The 15,470-nt window shown below is 37.4% G+C and overlaps 1 protein-coding gene across 1 annotated transcript; it reads left to right on the forward strand.

Annotated features, from left to right (window-relative positions):
* Positions 1-10,544: 10,544 nt before the first annotated feature.
* On the forward strand, positions 10,545-14,237 carry LOC113275176 (peptidyl-tRNA hydrolase ICT1, mitochondrial-like). The gene is made up of 8 exons (XM_026524622.1): positions 10,545-10,906; positions 11,727-11,786; positions 11,898-11,980; positions 12,550-12,614; positions 12,704-12,737; positions 12,953-13,023; positions 13,707-13,825; positions 13,939-14,237. Exons 1-7 carry the CDS (start codon positions 10,633-10,635, stop codon positions 13,795-13,797), a joined length of 678 nt encoding a protein of 225 aa, XP_026380407.1. The 5' UTR covers positions 10,545-10,632; the 3' UTR covers positions 13,798-13,825; positions 13,939-14,237.
* Positions 14,238-15,470: the final 1,233 nt, after the last annotated feature.

A 15,470-nucleotide genomic window follows, 5' to 3' on the forward strand; every position in this document is an offset into this window, starting at 1 on the left:
CATGTTGGTAGTTAACCAGTTTCTGGGGACCTACATAGCCAAGGAAGAGAGGATGGTCCTATATTTTTGGATCATATGAGAGAGATGGCAAATGAATTCGACCAGTTCTCTATTGGACAGCGACCACAGCTGGAAAACAGGCACACAGATGCTTTAGCATACCTATCCTCCATAGTCGATACTGATACCACCCGTTTCGTTGTAGTGGATTTCCAAGAATTACCTAGCATCTCCGAAAGCCACTTTGTGCTGGCTCTCGAACATGCTAGTGGGGGCGAGAGGGCAACTACATCAGCACATGGAGATACCGAGAACATTGACAACAATATGGATGTTGACAGCCCAGTGATAGATGATTCAATCAATCCATCTGAAAACATTTCAGACTGGCGTCAACCTTATGTTCGGTATTTGACAACCAGTGAGCTCCCAGAAGATAAACATCTCGCTTCAAAAGTGAAAAAGAATGCTTGGAGATATTCAATGATCGACGGACAGCTGTACCGCAAACCTGTAGCTTTGGAGCCATTTTTGCGGTGCACATCAGCCGAGGAAGGGCAAAAGATATTGACGGAGGCTCATGAAGGAATATGTGGAAACCATTCTGGAGGGTGCAGTCTCGCGCACAGGATACTTTCCCAGGGATACTTCTGGCCATACATGCAGAAAGATGCTAAAGAATACGCGCAGAAATGCGTGTCATGCCAAGAGCGCGCTCCAATTCCTAAAAGGCCCGCCAACGAATTGCATCCAATTGTTAGTCCCTGGCCATTCTCTAGGTGGGGACTAGACATCGTCAGACCACTTCCCAAAGCTCCTGGAGGCGTTAAATTTGTACTAGCCGCTACTGATTATTTCACCAAATGGGTCGAAGCAGTGGCACTGGCATACGTTACCATACATGATGTGAAAAGGTTCATATGAGAGAATATCGTTTGCAGATTTGGAATCCTAGATGAGATAATATCAGACAATGGGAAGCAGTTCGATTATGGGGTGATAAAAGACTTCTGCAACATCCTGAATATTCGCCACAATTTCTCATCTCCTTATAATGCTCAGGGCAACGGGCAGGCGAAAGCGACCAATCGCGTTATTATGGACAATCTCAAGAAAGGGCTGGAGAAAGCGAAGGAAAAATGGACAGAAGAATTCCCTGGAGTCTTATGGTCCTATCGGACGACCCCAAAAAGATTCACTTGATTTTCACCATTTACACTGGCTTATGGGACAGAGGCATTCATACCCACCGAGGTACATCTCAAGACTACCAAAACTCGTGCTGTCAAATCTGGAAAAAATGACAGCTAACTAGCCTTGGATAAAGAGTTGCTAGAAGAACAAAGAGAAACAGCCTTACAACAGTTGGTCCGATACCAGCAGGCAATCAAGCTGAGCTATGATCGTAAAGTCAGAGAACGGTCATTCAAACCAGGGGAATATGTCTTGAAGAAAACCCGAGCATCCACAATGGAACCAAACTGTGGGAAGCTCAAAGCAAACTGGGAAGGTCCGTACACAATGGACAGGCCAACGTCTCGTGGCTCTTACTACCTAAGGAACCTCGATGGTACTCAAGATTCAAAACCATGGAAGCCATGGAATTCATTCCGCTTGAAGAAGTTTTATCAGTAGGAGTAGTTTCCTGCTGTGCTGCACTCTTTTTCCTTTATGATGGTTTTATCTCACTGGGTTTTCCACGCAAAGGTTTTAACGAGGCAGCTGTTGTCGAGCAGTAGGTACTTATCTTGTTATTTCTATTCAGAAATATAATTCAACATTATTTTGGTATTCCACACTTTATCAAAATTGTTCGTGTTTAATTATAAGCTACTGCGGACGTCCGAATCCGCAGTCAGTCCTAAATGGCAAAACAATACAGTTCAAGTCTACTGTCAGCAGCATCTCTGACACCTCGCAGATAGGGTGAATGCACAGTTCGAGCATTTTCACCCTATTCCAAATGTACCCCCATCAAATGGGACATCAGCAAATGTAGCGAACATTTTCACCTGTCCAGGCATGTGAAAATGTACACATCTCAACTCTACGCGCATCTTGAATAGTAGGATTGCCCCCCTGCGCGAATTCAAGGTAGCAGAAAAGCTCAACTTCTCATTCCATGCGCGAGAAAAATTCAGCAAGAAGTGCACCCTTGCACGAGCATTAAGTAGCATGACACCACTACATACTGGGGGCGAGTTATATATCACCTCAGACATTTGGAGGCAAGATATATAACACTCCAACGCAATCATTACATTCATGGGGGCGAGTCGCATAACACTCCGAACGACGCGCTTGGGGGCGAGTTATGCAACACTCCAGAATGATGCAAATCCAATTGCCAGTAGAGTTGGGAAACTCGAACTTCTTAACCCATAACGAGTTATCGATTAAGAGAGGGCAATGTTTGTACCCTAATATTTCACACCCAAAAATGGGCTTACTTAGGCCTAGAAAGCTCATCTCTTTAGCTACATATGGTTCATTGGGCCTAATGTGCTCATCTAGTTAGCCAAGTATGGCAAACTAGGCCTCACAAATACCTTACATAGAAGCCCATGTGCATATGTCCAAATCAAACAAGTGAGGAGCCCCATCACCACTGCCACGTCAGCAGTAGGTGACATGTCAGAGTGCCAGTCAACAAAGTCGACCAACCAGAGTGTGCCACGTCATCAGTGACACGTTAGCAGTAACACGTCAGCAAAATAAACAACCGGTATCTGCCACGTCGGCACACAGTTGCCACGTCAGTAGCAATGACTAACCAGTGTCTGCCACGTCAGTGGATAGTCTAGTCAGCAATCACAGTCAACAATACTTTACCTTACAGAATATTCCGCTACCGTCGTCATATTCCTGATGCCGTCAGTTTAGTCTAACGTCGTTAGTGCTTCAGCGAATCAGATGGCTTCGAGATAACGCCGTTAGCGTTACCGTCGGCAACGTCAGCATGACATCACCTCCACCAGACTTATGTTCCAGCACCGGTCGTCTCCGTCTCCGGCCATCTTCTCCGGCGACCATCTGCAGGCCGGTGGCCAAGCCTGGCGGCCAAGTTCAATCCAGTGCTTCGCGGTGTTATATTGTTATACTAGGCTATTTCCACCTCACTCTGTTTGCATTGAAGGATGATTACACCCAGCTGAGTCGAGTCAGCCAGTTGAGCCGAGCCGCTAGCCGACTCAAGCCGAACCGAGGCGTGGGGATGTATCATCCCAAGTATGTCTTGCCTGCGGATGTTTACGCCCCGTCGACTTACACCCACTTCTCTTACACCTTTGGTTATCTACACCTCATTGTATGGGCTTTGCCTTTTGCACCCATTTGCTTGGGCTTGACTAATGATACCTCATCCTTGGTTAATTCCATAACCCTAGAGGAAGTTTCTGCAAAGTTTTATTGACCAATGGAATATTCTGGAATAATATTTTAGGAGGCATGCAGGGCCAGTTATACAATTTATGCCAGGGAGGCATGCAAGGGAATTAAAACAGGGAGGCATGCAGGGGAATTACTACAGGGAGGCATGCAGGGAATTAATACAATTTATTCTTATCTCGAAATTAGGTTAAGGGCCTAATTTGCAACATATAAATAGATGGGTTCGCAACCCGAGAAGGTATGCAATCTTCCCCACTAAAATAATCTGTGAAAAACCTAAGCTAACTTAAGCATCAGAGGGTTTTTTGCAGGTACCCACAACACTGTTCAATTGAAGAAAAAGCAGCGGATCGATCATCAATCAATCAAAGCAGATTCGTGTTTGAGGTAGAAGAATATCTTACCATACAAACAATACACAAGGTAGGCGTACCTTAAGTATATATACTTTTCACAGTTAGGTTACGGAAACTGGAGGAATAAAGATTCTTTCTAAAATCTTCTGAAGAGGTTTAACTCATTACTTTCATGGGTTTGGACCCACTTTGGAAACCACACGGTTACCGATTCTAGAATCTATTGAAATTTGTGACCAAACTAATTTACAAGATAAACAAATATAAATCAACCTTGTTCTTATCTCAACAAATATAAATTTAGAGCACAAGAGGTGGTTGATAATCACATCAAGATATTTGATGTAACCGTATAAAGAGAAACCTTATGGAAAGACTCAGAATTACAAGAAAAAATGTTCACAAAACAAGATACAACATGTGTCAAGAAGGAATTAATTACTTTTCTTGAGCAAGTTGTGCGTCCTCCTTTAATTTCATGCTACAGAAGAATGCATTATTTACCATAATAATCAAATTGTCTTTTGGTAGGCATCAATCAAATGGCCATCATGAAAACACGATTCTTTGGTATACTTTCTTGTTTAGTATTTGGTATGTATTTATCACATTTTATCTTAGGAGAATCACTAAGGGATAAGGAGATATAATTCTTACTTGTATATAGCCTTTTCTTTGTCCTTTTAATGCCTCGCAATCGGGTAATCTGCGTTCTGCAATCGGTTAATCCTTGTCTGAAGATTCGAAGCTGTGTGGTTATGTGTTTCTGAGAGAGCTTTCTTCGGTATCCACTTCTGAGTGCGTTTAAGAACAACCGGACCCTTATTTGGTATCCATTATTCTCTTCATGTTTTCTAGAAGGAGAATCAGACTGACTATTTTTCCAAGTTAGTCTTTTTCCAATTGGGAACATCGGATCTTGTCTTCGTCTTTACAAATTTATACTTTTGATAATCATTACAATTGTGAAAAGGCTTTGTACGACGTTTATAGGCAAATCTTGGTTTATCACAATACTGATTCCTTTTCCTAATGGTTAGACGCTCACAACCCGTAATATCAAGGGTATTAGCCTTAACATATGATCTAGGTTTGATCACTTCTTGTGATGCCCAAATAAGAACATCGTGAAGTTTTTCATTCTTTATACGAAAATGACATCCCCTTTGCAGGTGACCTTTATTTCCACAATAATAGCAAACATAAGGAATGTTATTACCTGGAATCGTGTGTGCTGGCTTTGGAGGTTGATATAATTTTGTTTTTCGAACCTTAACTGCTGGTGTAGGTATTTCACTTTTACCATCAGTGGAAATCTTCGGTTGAGAAGTATCACTAGCCTTGAAATTTTTTACCTCTTTACTAATACTTGGAGCGTTTATTCCCTTACAAACCAATCCTCGTGTATCACAATGATTTTTACTTTCTCCTACCATAATGGTTAATTTTTTTGCACTAGTATTGAATTTTTTCCAGTCCTCTTCCGACATCTTGATTTTATCAAGAGCAACAGTTAAATCAGCCTCAAGACATTTTTCTCGTGCGACAGAATCACTTTCTTTGTCTATAAATCTAATTTGTTGAGAGTTAATCCTGGCTTCATTCTCTGCAAGTTTTTCTTCTAACACAAAAAGATTTCAACTAAGATTTTCACATCAGAATATTTTGAAAGAACATCGTCTTCGCGATCTTTAAGAAGGGATTGTCTTAGATGATAATCATTATCATAACCTTTAAATACCTTTCTCAATTTATTGTTTTCTCGAAAGAGAGGAGTTAGAGAACCAATCAGACATGACATTGACTTTTTCTTCATTAAGAGATTGACAAACAACTTGGTATATTGCGAGACTTGCTCATCAACATCGTTATCGATATCAGAATCACCTTCGTCTGAAAGTTCATCAAACTGTTCTTCTAGGCGTGTCTCTCAGTTATCCACAGTTTTAGATGATACCTCAGATGTGATAGTTTTCTCACGTGAACCAAAACCTTGAAAATCGTCAAAATGATTCTAAAACGGTGATGCGTTGTTAGAAATAACACTCATATCCATATATTCAGATTGGTTCAAACACATGCTTATTAGTTCTTAAACGTGTTTTCCTGCTCTAATACCAACTGAAAACGCGGGGGTACCAAAATACGCCACCAACTTTTTCTTAGGCAACCTGTATGAACAAACTTAAATACAATTCCGAGAGTTCAACTTAATGAATCTCAATCAAGGAATAATATTTAGAATTATATATCTTTCTATCACAATCAGAAAGTTTACAAAGACAAGACTGTGAACCTGATTTACGTGTGAGAGTACTTGGACGATTGCAAAGATCAATATCCAAGAATCAATTAAGTCGTATCCAACAAACAATGATGGATGTATCTACTTTGATTGATTTACGTACAACCTGTAATATTTCAATTATAAGATAAACAATATAACGCAGGAAAGAAATAACACAGACACCAGAAATTTTGTTAACGAGGAAATCACAAATGCAGAAAAACCCCAGGACCTAGTCCAGATTGAACACCAAACTGTACTAAGCCACTACAGACATTATCCTACTACCAGTTAACTTCAGACTAGAATGTAGTTAAAACCAAATTAAACCCTCACAAAAATTCAGTTACAGTTTCGCTCTTTACGCCTTTTGAATCCTAGCAGGACTCCGCGCAATTGATTCCCTTAGATGACATCATTTACAGCCTAAGAGTTGCTTCAACTCAATTGAAGACTTTAAACCAATCTGCCTCCCACAGATAAACATATATGTGTGATTTCCTTTTTTATCGATAAATCAAGGTGAGACTGGAAAGATAACAATAAAAAAAAATCTATCTAACCTCAAAATCCAGATTTATGCTTCCCGAAGAGCATCCTAGATTACTATTCGCCTCACAAGTATTAAACCTGTGGAATCACAAAGTCTAACACGAAGAGAAATTTGCAATTTCTATCTATCTTGTTTGAGTGAGAAAATCAACAATCAAAACAAAATTTGGATACACGAACTATCAAGATGAAAGATAGTTGAAACTGGCTTCACGAATCCCTAGGTGAAGTCTTTTTAGTTGATAAAACCTATAAGGGTTTTAAGGAGAGGACGACTATAGTTTTTCAACTAGGAAACAGAAGAATAGTGTCGGGGATTCAAAGATTCCAGCTGCTTGAGATTCTCCCTTATATGGAATTTCAAAGTATAGGTTGCTTTAGGTTTAAGCTAAGATAACTTTGGAACCAAGCAAACAATATCCATCATTAGATGAGTCTTTCAAATATGATTAACATAACAAGATATACACTCTGGTTAGGATGAACCGTAACCTAACCGTGTACAAAGACATTGTTCATGGACGGTTAGCCGAAACTAGCCGATTGAACCATAAGCTTAATCATTTTTATATAACACTTAAGACTTTAAGTTTGAGTCACAACTATAGGTTATAATATGATCAATCATGTATATATAACGTTTTTAGAGATTTATTCAAATGCCAATTATCTCACAGAAATAATTTTTGTGCATCTGAAAGTATTCGACAGGGTACGTACGTGTACCAGGTATGTGTACTCTACCTTATTCGTGACTTTTTTCGTCAAAGTATATGTACCGGCTATGTGTACCCTTAAGACAAAAATGAGTTCTGAAACTCACAGAATTTTCCCGGTTTGCGTACCGGGTTGTGATACCACACCAATTTCAAAACCAACAGTTCCTTTATGATATGCATACTGGGTATGCGTGCCATTCCTGGTTCACGAACAACAAACTTTTTATGGTATGGATACCGGGTATGCGTACCAAAAAGTTATTGCCGACATATAGCTACGCCAGTACGTGCACTGCGACTCCAGACCTACGAAAGTTTTCCCAGTATGTGAACTGATATGCATACTTTCCTGTATCCCGATTTACAATAAAACTATGTTTTTCTCTAAATCAATTTGAAGCATTCCCAATGACACATATCAATGTTCTAGGCTATTTTCAAATGATAATCTTGAATCACGATTTAGATTATGAACAATAAATTGTTCTAACCGAAATTCATCAAGTATGAACAAATGTTCATTAAGCTTAGTCATTACATTTCGAGAACAAATTATCAAGAGACACTTGACTCGAAATTATTGATATGCTTGCAATAGTCTAATTAGTCATACGACATCGTCTCATAGATATAAAGATGAATATAACTTGAGAAATAGGTGGTTCAGTCTTCACTGACCTTTCGTTGAAGAAGTTCTCCAGAAGCTTCGGTTGATCTTCGCCTTCGAACGGTAGAACGCAGTGATGAATGCCGTGATGTCTGATTCTCAACTACACATCTATCCTAATCCGAGAATTGACTAATTGTAGACTAGAAATCAAGATATAGTTTTGATCAACTAAATTTGAAAATAAGCTTGATATAACAACACTTGTGAGTTTGACCGAGCAATTATTTAATAATTAGGATAGTCAGTCTTCATATACCTTTGTTAATGAAGTTTTTGTCGACGTTGGCTTTCTTCAGATTTCAATCTTCAAGATCAATTGGTGAATTCTGATAATCAACTACAATGCTCAATTCATAGTCATATGATGACTTTAATAGACTATAAACCAAGACATAGTTTTGATCAACAAAATTGACAACAAGTTTGATATACCAAAACTTGTCAGTTTGACCGAGTGATTCTTTAATAATATCATCGTGTACCAATTAATCCTCACGCAATACAAGTCTTTTAAGAGTAGCTAGAAGGAATACCATTTTATTCTATCAAAAGATTTTGACATATCAAGCTTATCTGACATCCAAATAATTTTAGCTTAACATTTCTTCATAAAATGAGTTAGCTCAGGCGCAACGACAACGTCATCATCAACAATTATTAACTTACCAAACAAGAAAGCAGTCTGTAAAGGAAAATTTGTCCTATCAAGCAAAACTTTAAGTCTGATATCTATCAGCTTAGAAATGATCTTATGAGCTATAACACATAGACTAATTGGTCTAATTAAAACCAACAACATTCTTAGGACAGTTGTGTTTAGTAATAAGAGCAGTAAATTTATGATTCAATTGTTTAAGAATAAACTTAGAAATAAAAAATGGATTTCACTATAGAAATATTATCATTACCTATTTTGTACCAAATTTCTTGGTAAAACAATGTAGGAAGCCATTTGGACCAGGAGTAGTTCATGGTTGCATTCCAAACACAACATATTTTGCATTATCATGGGTTGGTATCCTAGTTAGCCTCCTATTATCTTCTTAGCTAACATAACGAGGATAAAATTGAGATATGTAGAGGATCATGAGGATTGGAAGTCCTACTCATGTTCAGAAAATCAGATTTAAAGTTATCAGCAATGTCACCTCTTTCAGTAAGCCATAAGCTAGTCTCATTTTGAATACAATCAATATTGGTTCTTCTTTTTCCCACATACTTGTTTACCCAATTTAAGTGTTTGGTTACTCCCATGGTTTACCCAGATCAAGATCCTATTGCACCTAATTAAGAAGAAAGGATTATCCCACACCCCTTTAATGCGCGGAAGCCATAATGAAATTCTCACATAATTTGAAAGCAGACAGAAATTCAGCCGTCAGATCCAAATTATCTTTTTCGTGTGAACATTTGATAAGCGACATAAGATTTTCGCGGAAGGAATACGTCTTCCATCTGAATATTTAAACGTGCGGGTCAATTTCATTTCATAAATCAGAAATACATTCTATTTACAGAAATGCCATTTTCATAAAAGGAAACTTCAAAATTCTAATCTTTCAAATTATTTGTCAAATTTTTGAAAAAAAATATACTATCGAAAAGTATTTCGAATTCTCTATGCAAAGAGCATAAACAAAAATGTCAGATTTTAAGTTTTCAAATACTTATATTTTCTTCCATAATTTACTTTTTCTACAAAGGTAAATAAATATCTTTTTTTTTTTTTTAATTTTCTTTTGAAAGAATTTATAACTTATATTTTGTTCTTTTAGTGTTCATATTTTCACATGCATATGAATACATCTCATAAAAGATAGGTTTTGATTTTTGACAAGTACATGTCATGAAATATGACGCGAAAAACACGTGCATTCGATTTGTCTGAGTAATCTCTAAAAAAAAATCTTTGACAACTATTTTTAAATTTTTTATGCAAAATATATTTTTAATTTTAAATGAAGTTGCATAACTTAATATTTTTATACGTGTTAAATGTCAACTTAAGATATCGGCGTGAACATATGGATATGGACATATGGTTTTCGGAAATCAACCTAGAACCTGATTCTTATATACTCCCTCCGTTCCTTTTTAATAGGCTGGTTTTGTTTTTAGAGAGAATTAAGGAAATTAAGAGAACTAATCATTGAAAGTGGTCCTCATGACACTTGTCAATAAAAGAAGTGAAGGGAAATGGTCCCCATGACACTTGTCGATAAAAGAAGTAAAGTGAAATGGTCCACATGACACTTGTCATCAAAAGAAATTAAGAAAAAAGTGGTCCCACAGAACTAAAGTAACATTTTACTTCCCAATTAGAAAACCAACCTATTTTCTTGAAACTTTTATTTATGTAAACCAGCCTATTATTTAAGAACGGAGGGAGTAGAATTTTTCATTTATTCAGAAGCAAAATTTCCACCACCACAAAAGTCTTTTTACGCATTTGTCTACAAAGCACGAACCAAGGCCCGTTCAAGGGCGAACCATTTTGTTTTCTTTTCATGGAGAACCGAAACGTTTAATCTCTTGACTCTTGAGTAAGTATAATGGTTTGGACATTACAGGCCAAAGTTGGCCAACAGATTGTAATCCTCAAAAAATCTTTATCTCTCCCTTAGGGTTTACTCTGCCACGAAAACGGCAGCAATTAGAATGATGACTACAAACATGATTACTAGAGAAATTGCCCGTATCTCTCCATTATTCTTTAAACCTAATCCAGTAGTTCCATGGACATTAGTGAGATTCAATGGAGTTGTTGGTTGCAACCCTATTATCAGCTATGGAAGAATTGTATGTATGGCTTCAGATGCTTCCAGTGAGAAGAAGATGTCATCACGTTTATCTCAGGTTAATCAATTTATGCAAGAAGCCGAAGAAAGAGCTTCTGCTGCTGGAAATGAACCTATTCCTAAAATCACTATAGGTATGAATTTGTCCAGCTTTTATTACTTCTGGTGAACATTCTACCGTGGAGTCTAGTAATTGATACTTTTTAGCTTTTCTGATTAACAAATTGGTACAAACTGGTTTTTGATCTGTACAGTAGGAACCTAATGTAATGCATTAGTGGCATGGATACTTATTTTTCTCTTGGATGACATGTTGTTTATATATTTGAAATCTTTTAAGTATACTTGCGTTACATTGTAGCTATGTTCCGTAGTGAAATTATAGCATTGATATAAAAAAAGCTGATGTAGAACTAATATAACACATTCTGGAAGTTACCATGTTTTGACATCCTTTTTCTCTTATCTGAATATATTTGGAAAAACAACTTTGGGCAACTTCAAGTATGGGATATGGGAGTGGTCTCCTAATCGATAAATGTCTTGATTCCCTATATGGAAGTCACAGACAACTATGTTACAGCTGTGCTGAACCTAGAAACTTCAGTGTTGATACATTATGCATTTGTCATCAAACAAATTTTCAAGCTAAACGAAATTGTGGAACTGCAAATACCTTTATAATGGTGATACATGGCAAAGAATAGTTGTTGAATTAAAGGGCTTTTGATACAAGAACAGATTCACTGAAATTATAGAATAGTAGTTCTTGTTAGTTCTTTATTAGTTTGTTGCTGCATGTGCTTTACGTGTCATCTTATTTCTGAATGAGAGATTGGAAATGTTTGAATTGCTGTACTATATACATTTTGTCCGAATCTTGATGTTTGTGCTGGATATCGGGGTAAACTCATTCATCTGGTATTGATTTGAATCGTGATTTTCTTTCTTCAGACCATGTTACTGTTAGTTTTGCAAGAAGTGGCGGGCCTGGTGGTCAGAATGTCAATAAAGGTTTGTTAGTATCTCTTTTTGACTCCCAGTCTTTTAAATGTGGTTCTCTATTATACTCTTGTTTCTACATTTCTAATGCAGCTTACTCACTTATAAAATGATGTGTTACAGTGAACACCAAGGTCGATATGCGTTTCAATGTGAATAAGGCTGACTGGCTGAGCGACAGAGTCAAAGAGAAGATTATGTCTATGGTACATCATTAACCTTGGTAATTCAAGTTTGCATGTAATAATTCAATTATATAGTGATGCATCATTAGTGTCACCAAATGTTTTAGCCATCTGATTAAAATTACTGGAAAAAAGATTAGGTATAGCAAACCTTAGGGAATGAAACAAAGTTACCTTCTCCTTTAGGTTGTGAACAACGGAAAAAGTGATCTAGTAATCTGAATGAATTTACTCTGGCATGCTCAAGTTCAGAAGCTACTGAGATCTCCTTGTCAGGATGACCAGTTGACTCGGGAGAAGGCTGGACCTCGACCAGACTTTACCCACACTTTTTTTTTAATCACAATGGTTAAATAAAATGGAAGCGCAAATTAATTCTTCCTTCAGATTTTTTTTTTCTCTCTTTTTTTCACTAGCCTTCTTACTTTTTATTCTTAATCCTGGTGGATACACTCATATGTCAGTAGCATGTATATTTAGAAAGCGACATGTCCTGTTAGCTTGTAATAGTTCATGTTTGTTGCATCACTTAGTTTCTCGTGGGTCTGTCCTTGTACATGTTATAATTTCTATACTATGCTTGTTGGCAGGAGAAGAATCGGATGAACAAAGATGGGGAGCTTGTGATTTCTTCTACAAGAACTAGAACGCAGAAGTTAGCTTCTGTCCCCTACTCGTCTTTCCTATCCATTTCGCTTATGTCTTGAGCAAAGCATTTAGTTTCTTTCTTCCACTCTTCTTCAGGGGTAACATAGAAGATGCTTTGGAGAAACTGCAGGTACCATACACCCATGGTTTGTCTCTTCCTCTCATCTGCCATCGTGGTAGAATATCCTTCCCTTCTTTTGCTCAAATGAAGAACTGATATTAATTGTAATATCTTGATGGCCTGCTAAAACCGTCTTACTGTTCATCATGCTGATACTTGAACTTGAAGTTTTATAAGACTCGCATGTTTTATATCCTTCATTTCTTATTTTCAAAATTGATTAGGCCATCATTGATGCTGCTTCATATGTCCCACCACCCCCTTCAGCAGAGCAGAAGAAAAAGATTGCTAAGATGTAAGTGTTCTAATCTTTTGCTCTACCTCAGCTCAGTCTATGGTTTGTATGTGCAACCTCATTCTTGATATTCCCTTCTTTAGTATGCTTTTCATTGTTGACAATAAATTGTAAGTTTGTAACTGCCATATTTAATGTCGCCCGCATACAGAAGCAGAAACGCTCGACCAGTGGAAACTTTAATACTTCATTTTAGGTTGTTTTAATCCTATGACTTCACATAAAGATAAGAACGGCAAGAGTCTGATGTAAAGTATATCATTGATGCTTGGGATTCTAAATAACCTCGTGCATAAAACTTTAGCGTAGGACAAAGTGATATCAGTTGGCTAGAAAAACATTTCAGGTGGTTGTATAACATGATTAACATACTAATATTTTCTATTACTGCCAACTTTGTAAAAGAGCTCTTTGACGACTATAGACTTCATCCTAGGTTCAACACGATTTTACTGGTTTCCTCACTTACTAGGAAAGCTGTTTCTCTTTGTAAATAGTTTAGAGACACAGTTTTGTCATTACTTCTCTAGATAACATAGAGACACGGTATGGTATGGTCGTTTCATTTGTAGGCATCATGTAGACACTAGTTTTGCAATTGGGAGTGGAGATACGCAGCAGGATGTTAATTGAGTGACATAACTTTCCAAATGCTTCTTATAGATGTCTTTCATGTACTGTAGGGCTGCTATTGGAGAACAAAAGAGACTACAGAGCAAGAAAGCCCTCTCGCAAAAGAAAGATTTCAGGAGATCCCGTGATGGTTGGGATTGAAATATTATAATTCTGCAAATCTTTTGAGGTATTTCAAAACATTAGATTCTTTTTTACTCATTGCTCCTAAAAACTATCTTGACATTGTTCCCTAACTTAAAGGCGTTCTCCATCGCCACTGCTCTTTTATGTTTTTGTCAGGTGGGACTTCCAGGATTTCTGTTTGAGCTTGACCTGCTAAATGGTATGATACAGACTATTCTGCATGTGCTAATGAAAATAACAATTTTATAACTACTTCGGAAAAGTGCTTGCACTCGTTGATGAAGTTGGGAGCTTGGATGTTTACTGTAAAATGAATCTGCTAATCACCATTCTTGTGTAGCTTTATTGTTTCCAGGGTCTTGCTGTATAAGCTGTTCCACTACAAATTTAATCACAAGTCTGTAATTAAGGCCATATAGATTTTTTCCGAATCATTCATGTCAAGCCAAGTTGAGCTCGATTAAAGCTTGTTTTCTCAAGACCATCACAAACCATACAAAAGTCTTCAAAAATTTCTCATAGCCTAGCTTAGCAGTGACTGCAGTGCAGTCCAATTCTAGACACTCTATTGCTCGGTTTGGCTGCATTCAGTTCACCTCACCTCACTTCGATTTTTTTTCTTTTTCTTGAAGCGAAAGTGCATATTTAAGCTCCGATGAGTGGGTAAAAAATACATATTTGAGCTCAAGGGTCGTATCAGAAAATGTGCATAATTGTAAATCTGATGGGTGTCTTGTATTAGCACCAGCCAAAACTGCAGAAGTTGCGCTAGAATCGCATCTTTACAATTGACGTGCACAACCTTAAACCGCCTGGAATAAAATCTAGATACACGTCAAACCCTAAATTCCTCGAGATACACGTCTCAGGGATAGAACTTTCCAAACTCGTATAAATGCCCGGATATGCTCGTCTTTCTCTATACTTCACTCACTTTGAAAAGAGATCTCCCGCCAGGATGAAAACTCCAATTCAAACACCTCGCAAACAACGAAACCCTAGAAATTCATCAACTCCTCCAGTGAAACGAACTGCAAATCTTCTTCACGACGAATCCAAAGAGGTAAGATCGAAACCAGAACAAAACCAAAATCTCTATCTTAATCTCTTTCTTCTTACTTCATATACTGATTTTGTGTTTTGTTTCTGTTTTTGGTTTATGAAGATTGTTTCTCCATCTCCGATGATGATTTCACCCGTTCCTGAAGAAACTAAAGTAAGGTCACCTGATGTAGAATCATCGATGGAATCTGTAGAGATTCTTGATTCTTATTTTCTTTTTTACTCCAACAGCAGATGACGTAAGTTTGTTTTATGATCCAATTTCAAATTACTTAATATTTTCTCAAAATTTGATTGATAAATTCGGAATAAAATCCATTATAATGTTGTTGTTATGTTCTTCAATTCCAGAATCTCGTTTTCGACACCGATTCGTCTCTCTCAGCTTTATCTGAAATCACCAGTTGCACCGTGACTCCGGCTCAAGCTAAATCTTCACCTCTCTCAGCTTCATCTGAAATCGCCAGTTACACAGTGAATTCAAGTCAAGCTAAATCTGACGAATCTGAAATCTCAAACGCAACAGAAATTTCCAAAGTAATTATTCACGTAATTTTTAAATTTTCACACAATTCAATGATGTTTTTCTTCAATCTAATGTATTTTCGTTGCAGAATCTTGAGTTC

Source organism: Papaver somniferum, chromosome 4 (genome assembly GCF_003573695.1).
Source record: "Papaver somniferum cultivar HN1 chromosome 4, ASM357369v1, whole genome shotgun sequence".
Classification (NCBI taxonomy): Eukaryota; Viridiplantae; Streptophyta; class Magnoliopsida; order Ranunculales; family Papaveraceae; genus Papaver; species Papaver somniferum.